The sequence below is a fragment of the Aotus nancymaae genome, unplaced genomic scaffold (genome assembly GCF_030222135.1).
Source record: "Aotus nancymaae isolate 86718 unplaced genomic scaffold, 86718_ANA_hifiasm-v0.15.2.pri h1tg000103l, whole genome shotgun sequence".
NCBI classification, from domain to species: Eukaryota; Metazoa; Chordata; class Mammalia; order Primates; family Aotidae; genus Aotus; species Aotus nancymaae.
Window position 1 is genome coordinate 1,305,830 of NW_026988518.1, and position 24,116 is coordinate 1,329,945.

The 24,116-nt window shown below is 36.6% G+C and overlaps 1 protein-coding gene across 2 annotated transcripts in view; it reads left to right on the forward strand.

Moving 5' to 3' along the window:
- Positions 1-24,116, forward strand: part of PLPPR5 (phospholipid phosphatase related 5) — a 114,577-nt gene that overhangs the window by 74,060 nt on the left and 16,401 nt on the right. Inside the window, exons 4-5 of one of the 2 annotated variants that reach the window (XM_012458466.3) lie at positions 10,916-11,092; positions 17,385-17,519. In XM_012458466.3, coding sequence (XP_012313889.2) covers positions 10,916-11,092; positions 17,385-17,519 — 312 coding nt within the window. The remainder of the gene's footprint in view (positions 1-10,915; positions 11,093-17,384; positions 17,520-24,116) is intronic. The other variant, XM_012458467.3, reaches the window with a different exon arrangement.

The window sequence follows — 24,116 nt, forward strand, 5'->3', positions numbered from 1 at the left end:
CTGGAGGTATCAATGGGCAGTACATAGATTATATTACCCCAAATCTGGAAAAGTTCCGAATGCTGAAATACTTCTCTACTCGAGGGCTCAAAGGAGTGTGGAGCTGTAGTAAAGCGGACCACACTGCTTTCCACAGTTGACCAATGCGAAGACTAAGGCTCAGTGAGGATAAGTCATCACCCACCTAACATCATAGCCCTAATCTACTGAAGGATAAAGACTGGAACTCAGATCCTCTAATGCTATCTGGGGCGTTATCTATGCATTATAACCAATTAACGTGCATGCTTTAGGGGGCTGGAGGGGAAGTAGAGATTCCTTTACCACAGCTTGTTAAGTACTTAGTTTTTTAGAAAAATCAATAAATTCCTGGAAAATATACAGCTTCTTAGAGGTCGTTTCCAAAATATAATAACTACTACACACTTAATAGCTAAAGTAATGCATGAGGCCAAAAGGTCACAATGATTATTCATTTTTGGAGTTGCTATACATTTTGTATATATTTTTGTTCTAATTAAATATAAGCAGTGTGATATACACAAGCCCAGCTCTCCAAAGCAGTGCGTTCATTTATTCATCCATTGAGTGACCCTGTGCCAGGGCTGCATATTGAGTAAGGGGCAAAACAAACATAACCCCTGTCTCCATGGAGGCCTAGTTGGTGTTTTAACTCAGTTGTTTGAAACTGTGATCCGATGGAAATCATGTCATACATAGAATTTGGGTATCCAACTCAGCCTTCAAAAGCCAATTTAGAATATATTAGTGTACTTAAAATATATTATTAATAGTGCTGTAGGACTACCATGAGGTACAGCGTTTCCATGAGAAAAAGAATGGAACATCTTGATTCTTGTTGTATGTCTGGATAGAATTGTACTTGTAACTGGAGCTATAGATTTCCTGCCTAGAAATTTCTGTTGGCCACTAGGCCTGAGACTTGTTTTATTTCTCCCTCACTGCACTTTCACCTTCCACCCATGACCTCACTCAGTTCAAACTCATGGGTGCACATAAGCACGCATCCAGGTAACCAACAATTCTAGCCAGTTTAACATCCTAAATATTCCAATCTGTTCATAATTGCAGCCATGACTCTAGCTCAGGAGGTGATGATCCAGCACTGGGAAATGCTTCTCCCAAAGTGATATTTTAAAATTCAAATGTACTCCTGTCACGTTCTCATGTCTCTTTCATGGCCTCCCATTTTCTTTGAATAAGAATTCCAACTCTTTCACTTGGCTCACAAAGCTTTTTTAACCTGGCCCCTGTTAACCTCTCTGGCTTAATTCCTGCTACTCCCCTCTGTACTCAGCCCCGCCCCGACCCACACAGCCTTCAGACTGACACACTGAGTCATTTTTAGCTCCTCCTTCAAGCATGCTCTTGAAGGTAAGTAGTCTTACCTCCAACTGAAGACTACTTCAGCCCCACCTTCATCTCCAAGGCTGACAGAGAGAGGATCCTTGACTTCCATACTGCATATATAAATATGGCATCTTTGTTTGGGCATGGGCTCTGTAACTGAACTGCTTGAGTTTGAATCCCAGCTTCATCATCTATTAGCCTTAAGTCCATGGATAAGTTACTTAACCTTTCTGTGTCTTAGTTACCTCTGTTGTTGAGTACTAATGTCATGGAATTGTTTGGATTACCTGATTGACTGCATGTAAAGCACTGAGCACAGTTCTTGACACATAGTAAGCATTCTTGCAATTGTAACTTTTATTATAATTAGCTGTTACTGAGACTGAGTCAAGCACCATACCAGGCACTGAGGTTACAAAGAGAAAAGGATATCTCTATCCCATATAAGCTAGCATGGGAGAAAAAGATGAATATTTTTATGTAAAAATGATAACTCTTTTTATAATTAGAACAGAATACTGGGTAGCAAAGTGAGAAAGAGTCATCCTGCTCCTCCAACAGCTGGGACAAGGATGCGATTTTAGGTGCAAGCAGGCACTAAGCAGAGAGATGTGTTTTGACATCTTTGATAACTTAACATGCCTTAAACGCAGAGCTTTTGGTATGAATGGTAGAATCTGGTAGGTGTGGGAAAAGAGAGGTTACAGAGGTTCATCCTCATCACCTTCCTCCTTGAAAGGGAGTAAAATGAGAGTTGGAAGCTGGGTGAGGACTCAGTGGCTGTAAGAGGCTTTTGGTTGAATGAAAATTGAAGGTGTTGGAGAGGGAAATCGCAAGCCTTGAACGGGGGAAGGAAGAGCACTTCCTGAGGACGCACCCGGGAAAACTTCTCCCCTCCTCTTTACTTACTCACCGATGAGGGTTAGGAATGAGGTCAGAAATATGCTATAAACACACTCTTAAGTTTGAAGACATCCTTTGAAATGTCACACTGTCATTAATATTGATGATATTTACTGAAATTAGTGTAAGGCATTTTGTTGCTTATTACAAACCTGTATGTGTTGCAATGTTATATTTATCTTTCTAAGGTATGATGAGCCTTTTTCTGTTATTATATAATTTGAGACTGTTTCAACAGTATCTCACAATATAGAATCCAATTGTCACTTAATGTTTAAATTTTTCTGGTTCTATATAATATACATATATATATTATAAAGTATATATTATCAGACATATAATCACATTATCATTAAGTATAGTTTATTTCCTTATCTGAAGAAATCCTGAGAAATATTTTGAGTCCTAGAGATTTAAGTACAAATGCAAACAGTTTTGCGGATTATTCAGAGATACCGGGAATATGCTTTTATTGTTTACTGCTCATTTCTTGTCCCTGACAGTAAATGAAACTTTTTTATTTATGTATTTTAAGTTTTGCAGGTTCGACTTCATTTTTGTTTAAGGTATACCAAATCTAACCCTTCAATTCACCCAACAGTCTTGTGCATATTTTTATAGTACTTACAATTTCCAGATTCGTCTTTTACATATTGATTTTAGTTCCTTACTTGCTAGTCAGGAAATTTTAAATCTTGGAGATGATGGGATTGAATTATAGCAATCAAAGATATTTTGCTTTCAGGTAATTCTTCAGATATTACACAACTTTTTTTTTTTTTTTTGCTTGTATCAAACCCAGAAATAAGATCACAAGCTATTTTTACGTAAATATCGTCTCACTTTCTATTTGGTGTATGGAAAACAAATGTTAAGTGGTGAACATGTGTGGGTCTTGATTTCATAGATGATAGTGTCAAGTAAAAGTATTTTTGTTTTTCTAGCTGATGGATGAAGTGCCACATTTGCAGTATATTTATTGGGTCGGGGGGAATCATACTGGAGATAAACAGTCTCCAAGTAAAATCAGCCATGGCTGCACTTTAGGGATTAGGTAAATGTGTCAGTGATGAAGAAGCTGTTATTCATAACCAAACCATCAATCGGCCTTTGTGCTGAGGGCAGCAGAGTTACTGAGCATGTTCAGATCTTAACTTCGTGTACCAGCTGGTCCTGAACACTGAGGTTGTTGTTACTTACATCACATTTGTGACTCCTTAGTGTTTTTCATTCAAGGACATCAGCTACAGGATAAATTCTATGTTCATGATGATGTAATCTTTTGTTACCATACCCATTAAGGATATTGTAAAGAAAATGAGTGTTTACTCTTGGTTTTCAAATACAGTAAGGAGTTTTATCTCTATGGGCATAAGTTAGAATACGTTATTTCTCCTGACATAGGTATAGTTTTAATCCAAATATATATTTTTAATCCTTTCAGTTAATTCTAATCACAAAGCAAATAGAAATTCTCACCGTGCCATGGGATAGTAATAAAACTTACACTTCTTATGTGATTACCATTCTAAATCCTACAGATTATCATAGTTCTTTACGTGTGTGTGTGTGTGTGTGTGTGTGTGTGTGTGAGAGAGAGAGAGAGAGAGAGAGAGAGAGAGATGGGATCTCACTCTGTCGCCAGGGTGGAGTGCAGTGGCATGACCTCAGCTCACTGCAATCTCTGCCTCCCTGGGGGATTCTCCTGTTTCAGCCTCCTGAGTAGCTGGGATTATAGGTACGAGCCGCCACACCCAGCTAATTTTTGTATTTTTAAATAAAGACAGGATTTCACTGCGTTGTCCAGGACAGTCTCAATGTCCTGACCTTGTGATCTGCCCTCCTCTGCCTCCCAAAGTGCTGGGATTACAGGCATGAGCCACCGCACCTGTGGCTTATTGTAATTATTTTCATTTTACAAGTGATGTAACTAAGACTCAGAGAAGTTCAGTAATCTGTGTAAGATCACAGAGCTAATTGGTAGGAGATTGAACTTTTAACCTAGACTATTAAATTCCTAAAGCTGAACATTTTTCCTAGCTTACACTGACTAAAATGGAATCTCCCAAGTAGCTAAAGGTATCAGTAAAATACAAAACAATTGGTTAACTTTGACGAAGTGAAATTTTTAAAAAGTAGCCATTATGGTAATTAGGATCTGAAAGAGATAGGCTAAATGTGATAGTTTAACTTAGAATATTCTAAATAAGTCAATGATAGTATAATTTTATTGCACTTCATGCCATTTGAAATGATAATATATTAACAAAGTCTACTGAAGCTCAGGCAGCCTGGAAAATGACTTTAGGATCACTGCCTCACTCGAAGCAATATCATAAATAACAATAAGAAAGTAGCAATAACTGCTGAAATGGGTATAGTCTTTTTTGGAATATTCGCTGATCATTTTGCATAGCCTTTTAAGTATGATTGTCTTGTATAGGTCAGCATTGTCCAATAGAAATAGAAAGTGAACCATATATATATGATTTGAAAATTTCTAGTAGTCACATTTATAAATTAAAAAAGGTGACACTGATATTTAATATTTTGTTTAACCCAGTGTATCCAAACTATTACCGTTTGAACAAATATCAATATAAGTTAGTAATTAGATAGTTTGCATTTTTCTTTTTTAGAATTTTCTAAATCCAGTGTATGTTTGACACCTGAAATACATTTCAGTTCAGACACTAAATTTTCATTTGAAATCCTTGTGCTGTATTTAGATATAAAATTTACAGTATAAAAAGTAGATGTAAAGCCCAATTTGTTTCAAACATATATTAATGTTTTCTAATAATTTAATTGAATACCAATTTTGAAATCCTTTTAATTAAAACCAAATAGAATTAAACATTTAGTACTATATTGCCCTCATCACATTTCAACTGCTGATGGCTACAGTAGCTACTGGCTACCATATTGATTCAGTGCCTCAGAGAAAGACCTCAAGATAAGAAGAAAAAGAAGTGCTTAGCTTCAGTAGTTAAATGAGGCTAGCTTTGTCAAGAGAGAACAGGAATTTCTAAATCTCAAAGTTTTAATATCAAAAGCAGAATTTGAATATCACTATTTTATCAGTATAATAAAATATAATAATTACAAGTATGTAAATATTATTATATTTTTATTATCTGAGTATTTTATAGAGAAAACACAAATTATAAAGGGTGGCACCATTGACCTAGGGGAGGGGAAGGGAGTACTTCCTGTCCTAGGAAGTGGAGGACTGGAGGAGAGGGAAGGACTGAGTGGCAGATTTGCCCACATAGGTGAAAACCCTTACATTAGAAACCCAAAGAAGGAAGTTAGTGGATAAAAGAAACTTCAGAGAGGTTGTGGAGTTAACAGAAAGTAGAAGAGCTTGTACTTCATTTCTGGCTTGAAACTGGGAGAACAATTCCTTGTAATATACCCCTGCAGCAGGTAAGTCAGGCCACAGAGAAGATAGTGGGAGCCCAAGGACCCTGCAGCAGAGCTTGGGAGGGCAGGCAGTCCACCTGGGGCTAGAAGGAGGATGTGCTGAAGGCGAAAGGATCTTTACTTCCTGTGAGCCTAGATGGACCAAGTCAGTATGGAGGCACAAGCACATTAGCAGTGGTTGTCAGTAGGGCACCAATGGAGCAGTGGAATACACAGCTGGGAGTGGAGGGCAGTGAAGGCTGGTGGGTTGCCTCCCCACCTTGATCTTGAGGTCTTGCAGACCTCCAACTAGACCCCAGTGTTGTTTTTCCAGAAGAGGGAATGGTGAGAAACTGAGAACAGTTAAGCATTTATTCAGAATTCCTCCCATCCCATTTCTATTCAGGGGAAGATGGGTGCTTATGATGAACTTTCCATCAGTTATGGAAACTAGAGTGTTTTACACAATCTAGATTGCAGCACTGTATAGAAAATTTATGACTTCAATATCCCACTGCTTATTGTACCACCAGTACCATCCCTTATCCCCATCACAGTCCTGAAAGGTCTGAATTAAGTGAACACAGGTCTGTGTGGTAAAGTCCATGGTCTTTCCACCATCGCATCACAATTTTGTTACACACCCACTCAGAAACCTTTACATTGCTCTTTGGGAAATTTATCAGTGAGACAAGAATATCAAGTCTGGGTACATAAATAAGACCTTCAGGATACTACATGGTTGGCTTGATAAATGAATTCCCCATTTTTTAAATAAAAATTATGCAAAAAATGTAAGTAGCTGTTTGTAAACAGATCTCAGGTGAAGTGCCATGAGGCTCTGTGCTTGGTGCTGTCTTGTTAATGGTGATCTGTCTGGAGCTAACTAGAAGCTAGAAGAAGGAGAACTAATATAATGTGATAAATGCCAGCATAAAAGTTCAAAATGGTGTTGACAGGGTAAAATATTGTTTTGAAAACAGTAAGAAATTTGATTTTTTGAACAATTTAGGAGTCTGGGGTAAGGGGAACTTGGGAAGGCATCAGTTCCTGTGAAGAAGTCATGGAAGATTCAGTGGACCACAAACATAGTTTGACCAATAATGCTATGGAGTTATTAAAACACAAACACACACACACACACACACACACACACACAAAACTAATCAAACCTAGTGCTCTGTTAGATTGTAACAATCAAAGTCATCAATATGTAGAAATCAGTTTAAAGGTAATCCAATCCTAACAGGACTATGATAAACGGATCAATGAATAAGCAAGACTATAGGGTGCAATCTAGAAGTCTCAACTGCACTCTGGGCTGGTCAGATGGCACTCCAGGCAGCGGTTTTCTTAATTTGGGGCTGTGCTCTTTGAGAGAAGGGCTAGCAGATGTCAAAAGCACTATAGTGTCCAGGGTGCTGAGGGAGCTGGCCATGCTGAGGGGAATTGAGGCTGTTTCATCTGTAGAAAAGAAGAGGCAAATAATAAAAGAATACACATAATCAACTGCAAATAAACAATTAATGGATGTCTTTAGAGCTAAATAGCATAAGAAGAAAGTGAAAGAAGCATGAAAACAAGAGATGGAAAAACGTTCTCCAAAATCTAGGCCACAATGAATATCCTAGACTGGATTTCTATGTCTTCCTCTAGTGAAGGAAACAAGGTTGAAAATAAATTACAACCATACATTGTGGCAAGTGTTCTCAGATGAGGAACAAGGTGCTTTGAGAACACAGAGGATGATTATGTATGCTGTATAGGACACCTTTCACCCCAACTTCCCTTTTGCCTGGAACTCTCATGCTCATTCTTCAGGATCTAACTACAGATGTCTTCTGTTTGAAGAAACCTAGCATAGCCTCTGGTGCATAGTAGGTGCTTAATAAATATTTGTGTTTTTATTTTCATTTATTTTTATAATAGTATTATTTTATTATTAATAATAATTCAATGTCAATTTACACAAAAAATGGATGTATAACAATTGAGTCCATGCATATTACAGACTAATAGGACATTATGATTATATTTTAGTAAAAGCAAACAAGTAAGCAAAACCTTTTTATATGTGGATTAATTATTGTATATATTTATATAAGTAAAGAGAAAAAGTATAAAAGAATATACACCAGGCTCTTAACAGAGAGCAAATGATCAGCTTTGGCTTTCTGCATCTTAGTGCTAATGGATATTTGTGGGATGGATGAATAAGTTCTGCTAATAATGATTAAATGGGTTGGCCTGTAGGGTGATGAGCATCTACTGACCCTAGAGGACTGAGTGAATACCATCCTGCTCAAATCACATACCTGCTCTTTGTATTTTATTTTAGCTACATTTTGACATCTGGTTAACCTAGATGGTTTCATAAGTGAATTAAAAACCAAGAGAGCATAAATAATCAATTCCTGTTCTGTATCCAACATGCTTAATAGATTATTATGCCACAATTTCCTCTTCTGTAAATTAAGGATAATAGACTTTGTGTAAGGATAACACAATTAGACTGGTTAAAAAGGCACTTATGTTCATAAAGTACTAAAGAGTTGCTGAGTACAAGTGAAAGCTCTCTTAATTTTTCTTTTGTAACATCCATGTCAACTGATTATGCTGCAGAAAAGTTTGTACATTATAAAGCGGTGCTATGATCTACTTTAAAGTTAAATCTATAACCCTTGAAATTCACATAACCCTTGAAATTCCGCCACTGTCCACTCTCCACTGTGATGGAGGGAAAAGCCAAATCCAGGCTAGTCCTAAAATAGAAGCTTTTTCATGAGTTTGCATTGTGGCTTGACTGTCTATGGGCTCCTTATAAACCTTGCTTGAGTCATTAGGGCAATTCAGTGATCAACTCAATATTCAAGAGAAACTTCACAGGGATGTAACCCAAGCCCACAGTTTACTATGGGCCCATACAACTTGGACAAGTAAGGACTGGACTGTATCTGAGATGGCTTTTAGGGTGAGGGAAAGGCAAGTGTTTTCCGAAGCCATATAGATTCTGTAGCGTATTTTGCACAAGGACCACATTTACACTATTTCCTACTTCTACCTAATAGCAGAGCATAGATGTAGCCTTACTCCTGTGATTCTGTGGTAGCCTCCTTTCTCCTGTCTTTAGTTTCTGACTCACTTGCATTCACTGATACTCAACTTATGCTCATTGGCCATTTCTTCCAGGCAAGAAATCAATGAAGAAGAAAGGAAGATTAAGAGATACCTAAGTGCCTTCCCTCTACTTCCCATTTACATCTGTCTTTTCTCAACAGTGCCACCACAATCATCATGTTGTGCAGTCTTCATAATAAGCTTTATCTTGATTCAGTTTTTAACCTATATAATGGAGGTAATAATGATACCTAGAGGATTGTTTTGAGGATTTAATGAGATAAGTAATTTTTAATAAAATGCATAGAACATTACCTTGAAGAGCAATCACTCATTAAATGGTAGCTATAATTGATATTAAGAGTATTAATGTTATTCATTTATCATCCCACATTTATTTTGTCTTAATGAAGACAGACTATCTTGAATATTAACAGATGTAAAGAAATGCAAAAGTAAGAAATAATTAACCAGCCTTATAGCTGTGTTAAAGAAAACCCCACAAGAAGCCTGAATTCCCCTCTCTATTTATATGCACTAGTCATACAAGGAATTACTCAATTAGCTAAATGACTAGAAATGTGAAGTGGTGTGATAGCCTGGCATTGTTATTCATGTGGGCTGAGCTCTAATTTAATACATTCTCTCAGAATGGCAAAAGCATCGTTTTCTCTTTCTTATCTCTTCCTGTTCCCTTCCCATGTATATTTATCCTCCAAAACTGAAATTATCAAGCTTTTCCTAGCACAGGCTTAGACACACAGACCCAGCTCCGGAGGTCACAGGCCAAGATGGAGACAGTTCAGTTCCCCCTGCCTCAGAGTATTGAGACCTGGGATGGATTGTTAAAGGCTAGAACTTGGCTAGAGAGATGCCTTGTGTCACTTGGACTGCTTACATATTTATACAGCCCCTTCTGGCAGCACAGGGCTGCAAACTTTGCCCAGAAAAAAAATAGAGAAGATAATTACTGGATGTCATAGTGTTCTAAAATGGCTGGTGTGAACTAAAAACTTAAATGCTGATTTTGCTTTACTCTCTTAGGCAGATGTATTGTTTATTTAAGCAGGGACAATAGTTAAGGGTTTATATGCATTTCTAGGTATGTTTCTGAGTATATTATCAGTACCAGATATTTACGGACGTTTATACCATAAAATCTGATTATATTATCAGTCATCTCTTTTACAGTTGCTCTACTAATGACTTGAAATAATAATTGAAACATTCCACTTATAGTTAACAGATTTGCTTATAAAGTAGTGCATGAAATTGTGAGCAGTTGAGCTATAGAATAAATTAGATGGGAGAAGGACCAAATTACTCTTGAGCATGGCGGCTCACGACATTTCATTTGCTGCAATCAGTTGATACTATATGTTCATTAGCATATGTCAAGATGCCAGAATTATAGATATATATTCATTGTTTTGTTTTGTTTTTAGTTGACGCATTTCTCTTATTGTACTTAAGTGTTTTATTGTCCTAATTCTGGCTGACAAAATGTAGTTAAACAAAATAATTTCACAATTTCATTTAACAACATGAAAGGAAACCTTGGCAGTGCACTGAACCTTAAATTCTTTCTTCAAAGTAACATCTGTTTGGTAGAAATCTATTCCACTTTATTTTTCCTAGCTATATTCACAATTCTGGTTTTTATCAAGTATGCATCCTTTCATTATGGTATATACAAATGGAAACATTAAAAACACTTACACACTTCATCAGTTTTCCCCCTTCTGACAATATTGTTGAAGTTGACCTAAAATGAAAATTCAGATAAAACAAGAATAGATACAGTAAGAATAAAAAGAAAAAAAGACAATTGGAATATCTGTGCTTGATGTTTCTAGATGATTAATAATGTTATGTTAAGAATTGGCCATTAGTAAGAGTTGCCATAGAAGGTAAGTAAAATGAAATAATTGCTACTCTTGAATTCTGCTTTTAAGAAACTTATTTCAAAAACTTCACAAACTACAGTTAACGATTTGAACCATACAGGTGTGTGTGTATATGTGTGTGTGTGTGTGTGTGTTTGTACATATGCATAATATGCTATGCTAATAAAGGAAATACCTTCATGAAAAGTCATGTCTTTTATTTAATGTTTCAGATGTACATTACCAACACAATCAAAGCCAAGGGAACCAGACTTGCTAAGCCAGTTCTATGCTTGGGCTTAATGTGTTTGGCATTTCTTACTGGACTCAACAGAGTAGCAGAATATCGAAATCATTGGTCAGATGTTATAGCAGGCTTTCTGGTTGGAATATCTATAGCAGTATTTCTGGTAAGTACAAATGTATTTATATATCACTGGGTTTTTAAGTTAACTTGTGTTAATTTAAAGAAAATTTATAAGAAAATACATGTGTGAACCACTGGGTTTGTCTAAATGTAGTATATCAGAGAAGTCATTCATTTAAGTCATTCATATCTTCCTCCTCCCCCATTTGTTCTGCCTCAAGTCGGGTTTGGAGTTGAAAAAAATGCAAATCTTACACTTAAAGTTGAACAAGATATTTTCATAAAAAATAGAGCTGGCCTAAAAACATACTGTCCTTCCCAAATAGTTTTTAAGGCTGGGTAAAAACTGCCTATAATATTTTTTAAGGATTTATAAGAAATATATATATATATCACTCTCTGTAATTAATTACCAAGGTCCCTGGGAGACTTAGACTCAACCTTCTCTCTTTCCTGGAGATATCCTGCAGCCTCACGAAAACTGGGGACCCTGGCTTGGACCAAAACCTTTTTTTTTTTTCTTTTTTTGCATTCACACACTACAGCTGAAACTGAATAACATTCAAAAAGCAACACCAACAACAAACTTTACATAAATCCTTAAAAAATGTTATTGGCAAAGCAAAGACCATAGAAATAGTCAAAATATCAAAGCATTAGTGCCAGATGCAACTGTGTTTCAGCTCCACAGGTCCATAACATCTTCACTGGCATCTCGTCAGCCTTCTTGTTTATCTTTAGCTATTGCCACTTTCCTCCGTGGGTCCATAATGTCTTCACCGTCATCTCATCAACCTTTTTGTTTATTTGTGGCTATTGCCACCCTCCCTATACTTCCAATGAACACCTTACCTTACAAGGCCAACACCAGAATGCTGGTGCCTTCCAAATTACTTCCCTGTCTGGTGAATGTTGAGTTGAACCCTGGATCCCCCTTGAGGTCAAGACCCTCCTATTGCACATGTTGAGAACATTTCATGATAGCCCTTTAGCCATTCCCATACTCCCAGGAAAATGACTTCATGAAAAGATTATATGAAAATAATGCCTATATATAACTAAAAATGCATTTATGCATTTATTTGCAACCATGAGTGTGAATGCCTATAGGTATATTTAAATGCGGCTAAATAACACCTCCCTAAAAGATTATAATAAGGATCTATAAAGGTTAAACGAAATAGTGCATGTTCAGTGAATGGCTACATGAATGACTGGAAAAAGTTCCACAAATTATAGTTTGCTTCCTCTCGGTCCCTTTTACCCTATGATAAGATTTGTATTTTGAAAATATATTTTCAGGATGATATGACAAAGTTGAGGATAGAAGAGATGGGCTATGAAGGACCAGGGAAACAGGATGGTATAAATGGTCCTCAGTGGCACAAAGAGGGAGGATATCCATCATGTCCTCCAGGATATTTAGGAGGTGGAATGGTTTGGACCCTGGTGGAACATAGAAGGTGATGTGGACAAGGCACAGGGAGCCTTCTATGATGATTCCCAGTTTTCTCATTTGGGAAACACAACACATTTATTTTGAGTAGTAACTCCAGCTCTGGCCTGTAATATGTTGTAATATCCTGGGGTGTTTCTAATTATCTTGCATTGTGTGCCGAATTCTAAAGTGATTCCAAAATAAAATTAATGCTAATCTACTCCAGGTCTGCAAGAGTAGAATCTCCTGGTTCATTCCACACACCAGCTTATTTTCCTGGTTCATTCCAGACACCAGTGATCCATTTAGGCCTGGTTCATTTCCACTATGAAAATATTTCTTCCATGTTTTGTATCTTTGCTCTCTGACCATACTCTTTGAATTATAGACATGATTGTTTCTTACTAAAATAGTGAGGCCTTTCCTGAAACATGTTTAAAATGACTACCCATCCTTGAGGATTCCTTTCCTCATTCCCTACTTTATTTTCTAGATAGGCTGTTTCAACTTTGAATATGTACTATGAATTAATGTGTAATGAATTGCTGTGCAGTATACCACATGGAACATGTTTGCTTCAGCTTTGCTATCAATCCCACTAGAATGTAACCTCCTTATGAAGTATTTTGTTCGGTTTGTTCACTGCATATCCCCAATAACTAGAACGAAGTCTGGTACAGAGGAATTACTGAGTAAATACATGATGAATGAATTAATACATGAAAGAATGAATAAAGAATTTTTTATTTACTTCCCAGGGTTCTTTTAAGGATCATGTGAAATCCCACATGTAAGAAGGGCAGCCTATTGCAAACAAGACACTAAATACCAAAGTCTTCACATTTAATGACTATATTCAAACCCTTTACACAAGTGAGATTTGGCTCAGACAAGATCTAATTTCCACAGGAACCTTCCCTGATTAGCTGATTCTTCCTTTTTTCCTGAATTTCCACCACTCTCTCAGTCTGTCCCCTTATAATTTAATAAGGAATTATGTACTGTGTTAATTTTATCAGTCTTATGTCATGTGAATTTTGTTTCAGGTTAGAGAGCAGAATCACTATACTTAGCAAAATACAAAACAAACACTAGTTGAATAATAGTTGTAGATTGATTATTATATATATAACAGTGTCAGGCAGAATGGCTATCGAGCCACAACAATAGCTTGTCATGTTATCATATATCACAATAATAGTTATGGTGCTCTTTACCACATTAATGCATTTAACCCTCAGAACAGATCAGTAAAATGTAGTTTTTATTGTCCCCATTTTGCAAGTTTAAAAAAATTGAGGCCTGATTATATGGAGTAGCTTGCCCATGTTCACAAAGGTAGTAGCTGAGAGATCCAGGATTAAGATCCAGACCAGTTTGACCCCAAGGCCCATGCACTTAACCCCATGCAATAATTATGTTTCATTTGCCACAAAGAGTGAAAATGAACAAGAATGGAACAGATTAAGTTTTCAACACTAAGGAAAAAGAAAATAATCATCTTTGTAGGAGAAAACAGAATTATGACATTTATACAAATGGAAGTCACTAATGTAAAAATAGAATGTATGAAAGCAAAGTAATGTTAAATTATACAATCACATCAGAAAACTTGAGAATTTTTGTCCTGGAGGCATGCTCATTCATTAATCTGTTCATTCACTGTGACAGTGGGAACACAGTGGTGAGCAAAAAGGAGCAGCTCTGCATGTGTGGGACTTAGAAGAGACACATCAATCAAAGTATTATTTTAAGTGATGTTTAATTTCTTACTAACTGCTCTGATAAAAAGAATCACAGCTCCATGTGAGCAAAAAGCAAACAAACAAAAACAAAATAAACCATCCCAGCTAGGAGTTCAAGGAATGCACCCACGAGGAAATGATGCTGAGATAAGACATCATGGCTGAGTTAGATATGGCATCCAAAGACAGTGGACATGAGGTGTGTCCAAACTGCAGTAAGTGAAAGGGAACAGAAGGTACTTTGAAAACAGAGGAAAGCTGCAACAGTGGGCCTGGGCCAGGGTTTACAGTTTAAGAAAAATGGAAAGCCAAGCCATGAATGGCTTTAAGGGGTAACATAATCCAGTTTGCATTTGGAAAGATCATTCTCATACTATTGTGGAAAAAGAGGGGACAAGATTAGATTTAGAGAGACAGTTTAGAAAGTTGTGTAGGAATCCAGGCAACAAGTGGTGATTGCTTAGTTTTTGGAGTTGGTAGAGGAGATAGAATGAAGCAAATACAAGAAATCAATATATTTAGAAAGTAATATTGAGCAGATTCAGTAACTGGTCAAGTATAAGAGATGTAAAGGATTAATTCAAGTTTTCAGCCTTGTGCAGCTGCATTGGGGTGGAGGTAGGTGTTGGGGGATGGGGTGGCACGTTGCCTTTCTTTGCAGTCAAATGCTCTGCCCCTGAGCTATACCCCCTGTTGCCTTTCTTTGAAAGTATCCAGAGAAAAGATCAAGTCTGGAGTGGGTGCTGGAGGGGGGCTGATCTTCAGTTTAGTTTTGAGTAGTTGTTGAATTGTCATACCTTTGCCAGCCAAAGAAATGAAGTTAATTTAGTGATCAATTGCAACCTCTTCACTTTTTAATTGAGAAAAGTGAGACCCTGAGAACTGTCCAAGAACATACAAACTCAGGCATGCTCAGGGTCAAAAACCAGTTCCCTCGCTTTTTCTTATCAGCATTTTTACAAACAGGACGTCTGTTCCATACTTGTAAATGGCAGCAGATGAGTCTTATTAAATATTGTAGTATAACTCTACAGAAAGGTCATTTCCTTCCTGATAATTAAAATAATAAGAATAATCATTATGCTAGTAGAGACAATTTAATAAGTATCTACTATGCGTTAGTCACTTAACTTTTTCATATACAAATTCTCAGCTGCTTCAATGGCATTGCCCTGATCCTAATTAAGGCAAAGAGATAACCAATACATCCTTCAAAGAGTTTCCAAAACGTAAATAATATGAAATAATTATAATTCCAGAAGCCCATATTGACACTAGATGAACTTTCCTTTATCTCATGAGTTCCATATATTTATGTACAGTTACTTTAACAAATTTTACGTCAAAATAATTATTAGCAATGTTATTCATCTTCCCAATTTTCCAATAATTTATAATACTCCTGAAAAGGAAAATCTATGTGTGTGCAGATTTCATGAAATGAGTGTGAAACTGCTTATTTGTTTCATTGTTGTTATTGTTGGCTAAAATTCTTGATTATTTCCTTTGTATTCTAGAGCAGTGGTCAGTCAGCCAACTGTGGCCCACAGATCAAATTTGATCTGCTGCCCATCTTTGTAAGGAAAGTTATATGGGAATATTGACACTCCCATTTGCTTATGAACTGTCAATGGCTGCTTTTGCACCAAAAAGGCAGAGTTGAATAGTTGCTGCAAAGGTTGTAAGGCTGTAAAGCCAAAAATATTTACTATCTTCTTTTTACAGACAAAAGTTGCTTACCTTATCTCTAGGGCAATCAGTATCTATTAGAACTTTGTGGGCTCATGAAGCTGGCAACATCATGAGATAGCAATCTTATCAAGTACCCATCTCCAAGCCCTTACTGTCCCTTACTTTAAAGATCTTGGTGGCAACTGCAAAGTTGAGGTATCAAATTATCAGGCTTTGATCTAATTTTCTAATCTGTAATTCTTCTGGGAAGTGGAAGGATAAGAAGTATGTAACAATTTGCAAAGAAGTTTTTTTCTGACATAAAGTCTCAGTACCTGTTATTATTTTGTAGATTTATAAATTATAGTTAAAAAATGGAAAGCAACCAAGATCTAATTGGCCTTTGAATATATTCAGTAACGAACTCTAATACAGAAAAGGCTTTTCAATGTAGCATTTGTGAAAATATGAAATGTAAATGAATAATTATATATTAAGTACCTACTTTACAAAATGAATGTTAGGTTATAGCTGCAAGTAAGACCTGTATTTTGATTTGTAATAGAATATGAAATGCAGTAAAGAAAACTCAAGAATAACTTTCCCAATAATACTTTTTTATTGTATAACCAAACAATAGCAAATAATTTTCCTGGTATGTTTATTTCATTATTTCTTAAATATGATTCGCCTGCATTAGAAGCTTCTTGAATGCATTTTTGAAGTGCCAACTCCCAGGTCCCATTCTTCATTTACTAAATCAGAATCTTTAGGGGAGGGCTTAGGGATGTGCATTTTTAACAATGTCAGAAATGTATTTTTATGCACATTAAGTATGAGAACCTCTGGTTTAATTCAAATTCTGTCACCTGTGAGATAAAATCAATTGAAACAAGGGTCAATTTCCTTTATGTAAAGGGTTTTCTATTTCAGTGGTAGCCTCAGTAAACTATTGTTGGAATGCCAGGTATATATGAGACACAATAATAGACAATAAAATAGGTTAATTAGGGATGCTACTAAATTCGAGAGTGCCAATTTTAGAAGGTTTATTATGAATATGATGATACTGAAGCAAAGAAAAATAATTAGCATTTAAATTAAGTTGTAGATTAACTATATTAGGAAAAGGTTAGCTTGCTATGAATTTTTATAAGGTTATAGTGTTATGATTGATTTGAGCATTGACTATACTTTAATCTAATGAAAATTTTAGAATAATAAAATTGTCATAATTAAGTGAGCTACATATTAACTGGTGAGTTTTCTTGGACATATCTGCATTGGAGTGGTTTTAAAATTTATACAATAAATTTTCCAATAAACGTATACAGTAAATCTGGATATAAATTCATATACATGTAACATTTAAGAAATTTTAATACTTTCTTACATGTTTAGATTTATTAAGCCCCTCAGAAGGGTGAAAGCCACTTTGAGCACAGTTTTGCTTTAACTGTAATTGTTTTCTGAAATTTTAGGTTGTGTGCGTGGTAAATAATTTCAAAGGAAGACAAGCAGAAAATGAACATATACACATGGATAATCTGGCACAGATGCCAATGATCAGCATTCCTCGAGTAGAAAGCCCTTTGGAAAAGGTAACATCTGTACAGGTGACTCATAATTTAAATTCTGAATGTCTAGAGCAAATGAATTCTATTCCTGTATGTATATCTGGAGCATGTCCACACAGTTTATGTTGATTTACTTAGTCTCAGGGTGCAGTGTGATATTTAGCAATAATTTAGCCACTGAGAGATAATAGAAAAATATATATCACATTTTAAAATTCTGTTTGTAGGGCGGTCGCGGTGGCTCACACCTGGCCTACAATCAACCTGAGCTCTTTGGGAGGCCAGGAGGGAAGATCACTTGAAACCAGGAGTTTGAGACCAGCCTAGCCAACATGGAAAAAGCCCATCTCTATCAAAAAAAAAATAGAAAAAGGAGGTGGGCGTGGTGGCATACTCCTGTAGTCCCAGTTACTTGGGAGGCTGAGGCACAGGAATCGCTTGAACCTGGGAGGCACAGGTTGCAGTGAGCCAAGATCATGCCACTGTACTCCAACTTAGGCAACAGAGTGAGAGTCTATCTCAAAAAATTAAGTATCTGTTTGTATTCCTCATGCTAAAAGCTGAGGAGTACCTGTATGTGAAATCCATTTAGTACTTTGCCATAGTTTCTAAATAAGGAACATTGTGTACTGGTCTCACACATAGAACAAATAAGATACTTTTACTTGAGGATATGTGCATTTTTTTACAAAATATATTCCATGTCTCTCATGCTTCATTTATGTAAGAAAGTGCTCAGTACAATGCCTGGCACACAATTACAGTTCAATAAAAATTTGTTGAATCTCAGTGCACAAAGATCTGACATCAGGAAAACACCAATTGTGCTCTCCTAATCAGGGAGATTCTGCTCCGTTGGGCTGAATGCAGCCAGAAGGTAGCACTTGGACTGGTAGGCCAAGGCCTCATTGGGCATGGCAGTGAGCACAGAAACCAGGTATTTTCTTGAGATTTTTGTGAACCGCATAGCATAATACTTCCTAAATGTTGGTGCAGTTATGTGCATTTGTAACTAGTTAAGTGATTGCTCTGAGAGTTATTAGTGGCTTCTCTTCAGTCCTTTCACTTTCACATTTTGATCGATATCTTAGCTGAAGAGTCAGCACATGCTAATCAGTTGTTCAGATTGTGTGAATCTGTGAGATAATTAACATATTCAATGAAAGAATAAAAATTCTTCAGAGACTGCAATACGATACAATTCATCATTTACTAGAAATAAAGGAAACAGTTTGTATTTGGATTTTTAAAAAACTTCACGTGTAGAGAAGGTACAATTTGGTTAACTGCACAAATGAAAAAGGCTCGGGGCGTAATAGGCACCAAGTCAACATGTGTCAACAGCATGATAAGGCTGCCAAAAGAGTTAAATGATCTTAAGGACCACTTGGGGAAAATGTACCCTGAATGAGGGGATTGATGGTGTGCCCTGCTAGGCTCTGGTCAGACCAACTTTGAATACTGTGTACTGATCTCGACAACAGTTTTAAAGTGAGTGTTGATAAAATAGTTGGCACTCAATAAATATTTGTTAAATAAGTGAATGAATGTCTTTAGGATGGTGGGTTTACTCAACATCATGGATTATGAGGGACTGTTGGAGGAACAAAAAAAGTGCTTGAAGAAAACTCATGAAAGAAGCAATAGCTTCCCATAAGAATCTGAAGGACTTTTGTACGACAGAGAATGACAATTGTTCTGGAGGGTGTCTGAGATCACACTTAGGATAAAGCAAAGGGGAGTGAGCGTAAGAAGATAAATAATGGCTAGAAAGAAGGAAAATCTCTGAAAATGAAATGGCTGCCTTAAAAGAGACAAAATTTCCTTTTACTATAGGAACTCCAGAATAGGTAAAAAATAACTTATCCATGATACTTTAGAGAGAATTTAAGCATTCAGGTAAGAATAGAAGTACTTAATAATAGTAACATACTAACACTAATAATAACTTCCATTTAATGATGACTGTCAGTATGTGTCAAGTCCTGTGCTGATGGTTTATATATGCTCTACAAATACAGTCTCAGCCCTCACAACAATTTTTAAACATGGTCCTCATTATAATGGTAAGAACTGCTAATACTCAGTATTCCTTCTCCCCTTCTTCCTTTTAGTAATTGAATTCCCTAATTTTAGCTACATTCATGACTGCCCAGCTACAATCTATATTTCCCAGCTTCCCTTGCAGTTAGGTGTAACCATGAGACCAAGTTTAGACAAATGGAATGTGAGCAGAAGGACAAGTACAACCTCTGATTTATCTCTTTGAAGACTCTTGCCCTGGACGTTCTCTACCCCTTCTTACCAACTGGAAAGGTAATGACTGGAGCAATCTTGGAAATCACTTTGGGATTGTGACCAATCTATCTGGCCAGCCTGGGTTCCTGGATGAGCTTATGAAGCGGAGGTCATATACCCAGCCTAGATGGTTCTGAGAAAGAAGTGAACTGCTTTCTCCTCTAAGCCACTGGATTGTTTTAACTTTTTTCCTATGGTAACTTAGCTGATATCCTATTATAATGCATATTCCCATTTTACGGTTAAGAAAACTGGACTTCCAAATGGTTAATTTGCAAAGTCCAGATCATTGATAATCAGCTGAGAAAAAGTATGCAATGTAATATTTTGAGACACGTACCTTTATAAGAAAATATGTTTAAAAATGGAATAATCTGTACAAAATTAGATCTTGTTTAATTTATTAAATAAAGATTAAGAACAGTGGAATTTAGCTGGGGCACAGTGGCTCATGCCTGTAATCCCAGCGCTCTGGGAGGCTAAGGTGGAAGGATCGCTTGAGGTCAGGAATTTGAGACCAGCTTGGGCTGTAACAATAGTGAGACTTCATTTCTACAAAAAATAAAATAAAAAAATAAGCCAAATGCGGTGGCATGTGCCTGTAGCCTAGAGACTCAGGAGGCTGAGACAGGAGGATTGCTTGAACCCAGGAGTTTAAGGATGCAGTAAGCTATGATCACACCACTGTACTCCAGCCTGGGCCCATCTCTAATATCTAAAAAAAAAAGGTTGTGAATTATAGGAAGAGCTCTTAGACAGATTTTGAATAATATGGTCAGGGTAACTATTACAACCTTTTCATTTTGAATACCTCTGAAATTAACTTCAGTAATAATCACAGCCTTCTACTTTTTAACATCTATTAGCATGGCTGTTCTTTGGTAGCTTTCTAGCATTGCCAAATATTCATATATATATCATTATACCATTGTATCTATTAAATTATTTAAAAGATTCTTTTTGTTGATGTTATGCTAGTTCATTTTTATTTAGAGTGAGCTTTGAAATATTATATGGTAAAAGCGAAAATATTCTATTAATATATAAATCGCTAGAGATGAGTATTCATTAATATATGTATTCATGTACATACTAGGTTAAGTGGCATGTTTCTTTTATTAATTTTTTGTCATCACCAATTTATGAGCTTTGTTTTCACTCTGATAGCTAGGAAATAAAAATGGTTTGAATCTGATTCAGTTCTCCCCTTATTCATGTAGTGCCTGGGCACCACACCCTGCTGAGTTCCAACTTTACACTCACATCTTTTTATTCCTGTTCCCAGGCAGAATGCTGTCTGCACAGTGCAAGTCCTGCCCCCTGCACTCACACAGAGCATGGGATGATCATGAGGCCAGGTGCCAAGAATACATCTCAGGCTTGCTTTTGGAACGGTGCTGCTGAGAGGACATGTACTGGTGTTCATCAGGCAGAAAGGGAGGAAGGCTGTCACTTAACGGAAGCCTGCAAGAGCTTTCTCTTTTTGTGTGTGATGAGGAGCATTTGGGATAAATACACAGCAGGTCTTCAAATTACATTATTTCATTCAATATCATTTCTTTCTAACACTGATGAGAAAAAAATCACTCTCTGGCTAGGGCGGCTGTCTGTGTGGAGTTTGCATGTTCTCCCCATATCTGCACGGCTTTTCTACCCTGTTTTCCTCCCACCTCCCAAAGATGTACCTATTAGGTGAAGTGGCATGTTTAAATGGTCCCAGTGTGGGTGAATGTGATGTGCGTTATGTTAGTGCACCTGCTGTGGGATGATGTCCTGTCCAGGGCCTGTTACTTCCTTGTGCCCTGAGCTGCCAGGCTAGGCTCTGGCCACCTGCTACTCTGAAACAAAATAATTGGACAGATAATTATCGTGCCTGTTTTTATTAATCTTTCTTAAATGTATCTATAATTACATTTATTCCAATGTTTTATATTAGAAGCGTTTTGGTCTTTATTTAGAAGTTTGCAACCAGAAATATGCCATAGAAACTTAATTCTTGTTTATACCAATTAGCCTATGGTCAAATCGGTTTCATTATACTTCGTTCTAATTAAACTTGGTTTCCAAGAGCCTGTCAATGTCACTAAGTGAGTACTCACCTTATTGCATTCATCATGGTTCATACTGGTTAACAAGTAAATGCAAAATTCTTCCCAGTACTTTGATCTTAATAATTGTTAGTTGGAGAGTGACATTAGACCTTAAAGCTGGGCCTCTGAAAAGAGTAAGGGAGCCCTGTGTGAAAGTTTGGTCTGCAAGCATGGCCAAGAGTTTTAGCGTTATTATGCCAGGCTGTCATTTTCTGGTTGTCACTTTTGTATGGAGAAGGCAGAGGGTTTCTTTTAGAAGTTATGTACTTATATAACCTTTTATGTTCAAAGTACATGTTTGATAAACTATAAGCTGCAGTGTAATTAGAGCATGCAAGCATTCTTTATTTTTATGCCAGCAATTTATCCCTTAATTATAGGGAGTTTGTCATATAGTTAATTACCACAGTTTATAGGAAAAGTACTGATTTTTCTGAAAGCCAAGTGTATCTGAACATTCATTACATTTGGTTTGTGAAAAGAATTAGTCGTCTATGGAAACTGGCCCATTGTATCCCAGTGTCCACTAAATATTCAGGTTACCAGTAACTTCATCATGGCTGTTTGTCATATGAAATCATGAAAAGCTTAAATATCTATGAGTAGTGAATTATTAAATCAATGAGGTCCAGCAAATTGTAGTGTAATGCTTCTGCTTATGAGTTCTGGAGGCAAGCTAGCTGGGAATTTTGGATAATTTTGACCTTAGGCAACTCATTTAATGCTTGGTGATTCAGTTTTCTTTTTCATAAATTGATCATTATATGAGTGCAGTAAGTTAATGGTAAAGCAGTTAAAACAGTGTCTGGTAGCAATGAAACCCATAATAATCATAACTGCAATCATTATTATTATTTAACAGCCGAAATGGATGAGGTAAATCAAGGCATGGAAAGTTTTCCAATATATATTGAAATTTTTAAAAAACTTTATACTTATATATATTAAATGTATATATAAAAATCAGTTATGCAGAATACCATCTATTTATCTTTAGTAGCATAGAAAGGAACATGTGGAAGAGAGAGAGAAGAAAAAGAAAGAGAGAGAAGCAGACACCAGAGCAATGCTTAAACTTAAGGAGGCAACTGAGATTCGTGGACCATGACCTTATCCACATTCCTGATCGATCCTTCCTTCCTTCCTTCCTTCCTTCCTTCCTTCCTTCCTTTCCTTTCCTTTGTACAATGAAATGCTATACCAATTATGAATAATTTTATAATTGAAAATAATTAACTTTTTAAAAGTTATTCAATTATTTAAGTTGCCCTCTAAGGAGGTTCCCATGCTTCCTCAGTGGATTGACTACTGATATGTTCGGATTGACAAAAGGCCCTCAGAAAAACTGTCCTAGGGTCATTTAAAACCCTGTACTTCCTTAGGACTCACATGACCTTTCTGCAAGTGTTTGGTTTATTTTTATCTGCCAAATTGTGCATGGAAATCTTGGTGGTAGCTCTCACACCTTCATGCCTAGGGTTCAGCTTTCTGTGACACCTGCAGCCATTCATATTTTAGGTACCATTACCCTGGGGCCCTTCATGTGAGCTGTGTGCAGGTGCTTGTCATTTACAGGAGCCACAAAGCCCTCATCCAACCAAGGACCCAGGGAGTCAAATCTCCTCTTGGGTCACACCACCTCTTTCTCTCCAATTCATGCTTTTCTGGCTCTGGTCTTCAGTGGCCCATGTATCTCAAACAAAAGCATCAGTGTTGCTGGCTTCAGGACATCTCCAAAAAGATTCTATTAATTATCCTTAGGAGTCCAAGAAACAAACGTCTGACTCCTTCTAGGAAATAGAGATGGAGATGTTTACATTTCATTACCTTTACACTCTATATTCTCAAAAATAACGTAGGAATTAATATCTTAATAGCCGAGTGAAAACTAGATAGAGTAAATAGTTTTGGGATTTTGACTAGATATGGTATAAACAAATCCAGTTTTAGGAAATCCCCCAAAGGACAATTCCATTTTTTCTTTGCTCTTAAAGAATTACAATGCTGTGTGAGTAGCTAAAATTCTATGCAGCGTCAATAATGTCCCAAAATTCCAGAGTGAGAATGAGAGCTAGGAGCGGTCTCTAAGAGAATAAGCAGTCTGCTTCATTTAGAGAACATCTCAACACTTTGGATCAACACGATTTTGAGACAGAGTTAGCAAATGAGCGAATACCCAAAGAAAGCTCTCAGACAAGAAGCTGTCCTCTGATTAGGCTTCTCACTATAAAGGGTTCATGAGAGATGA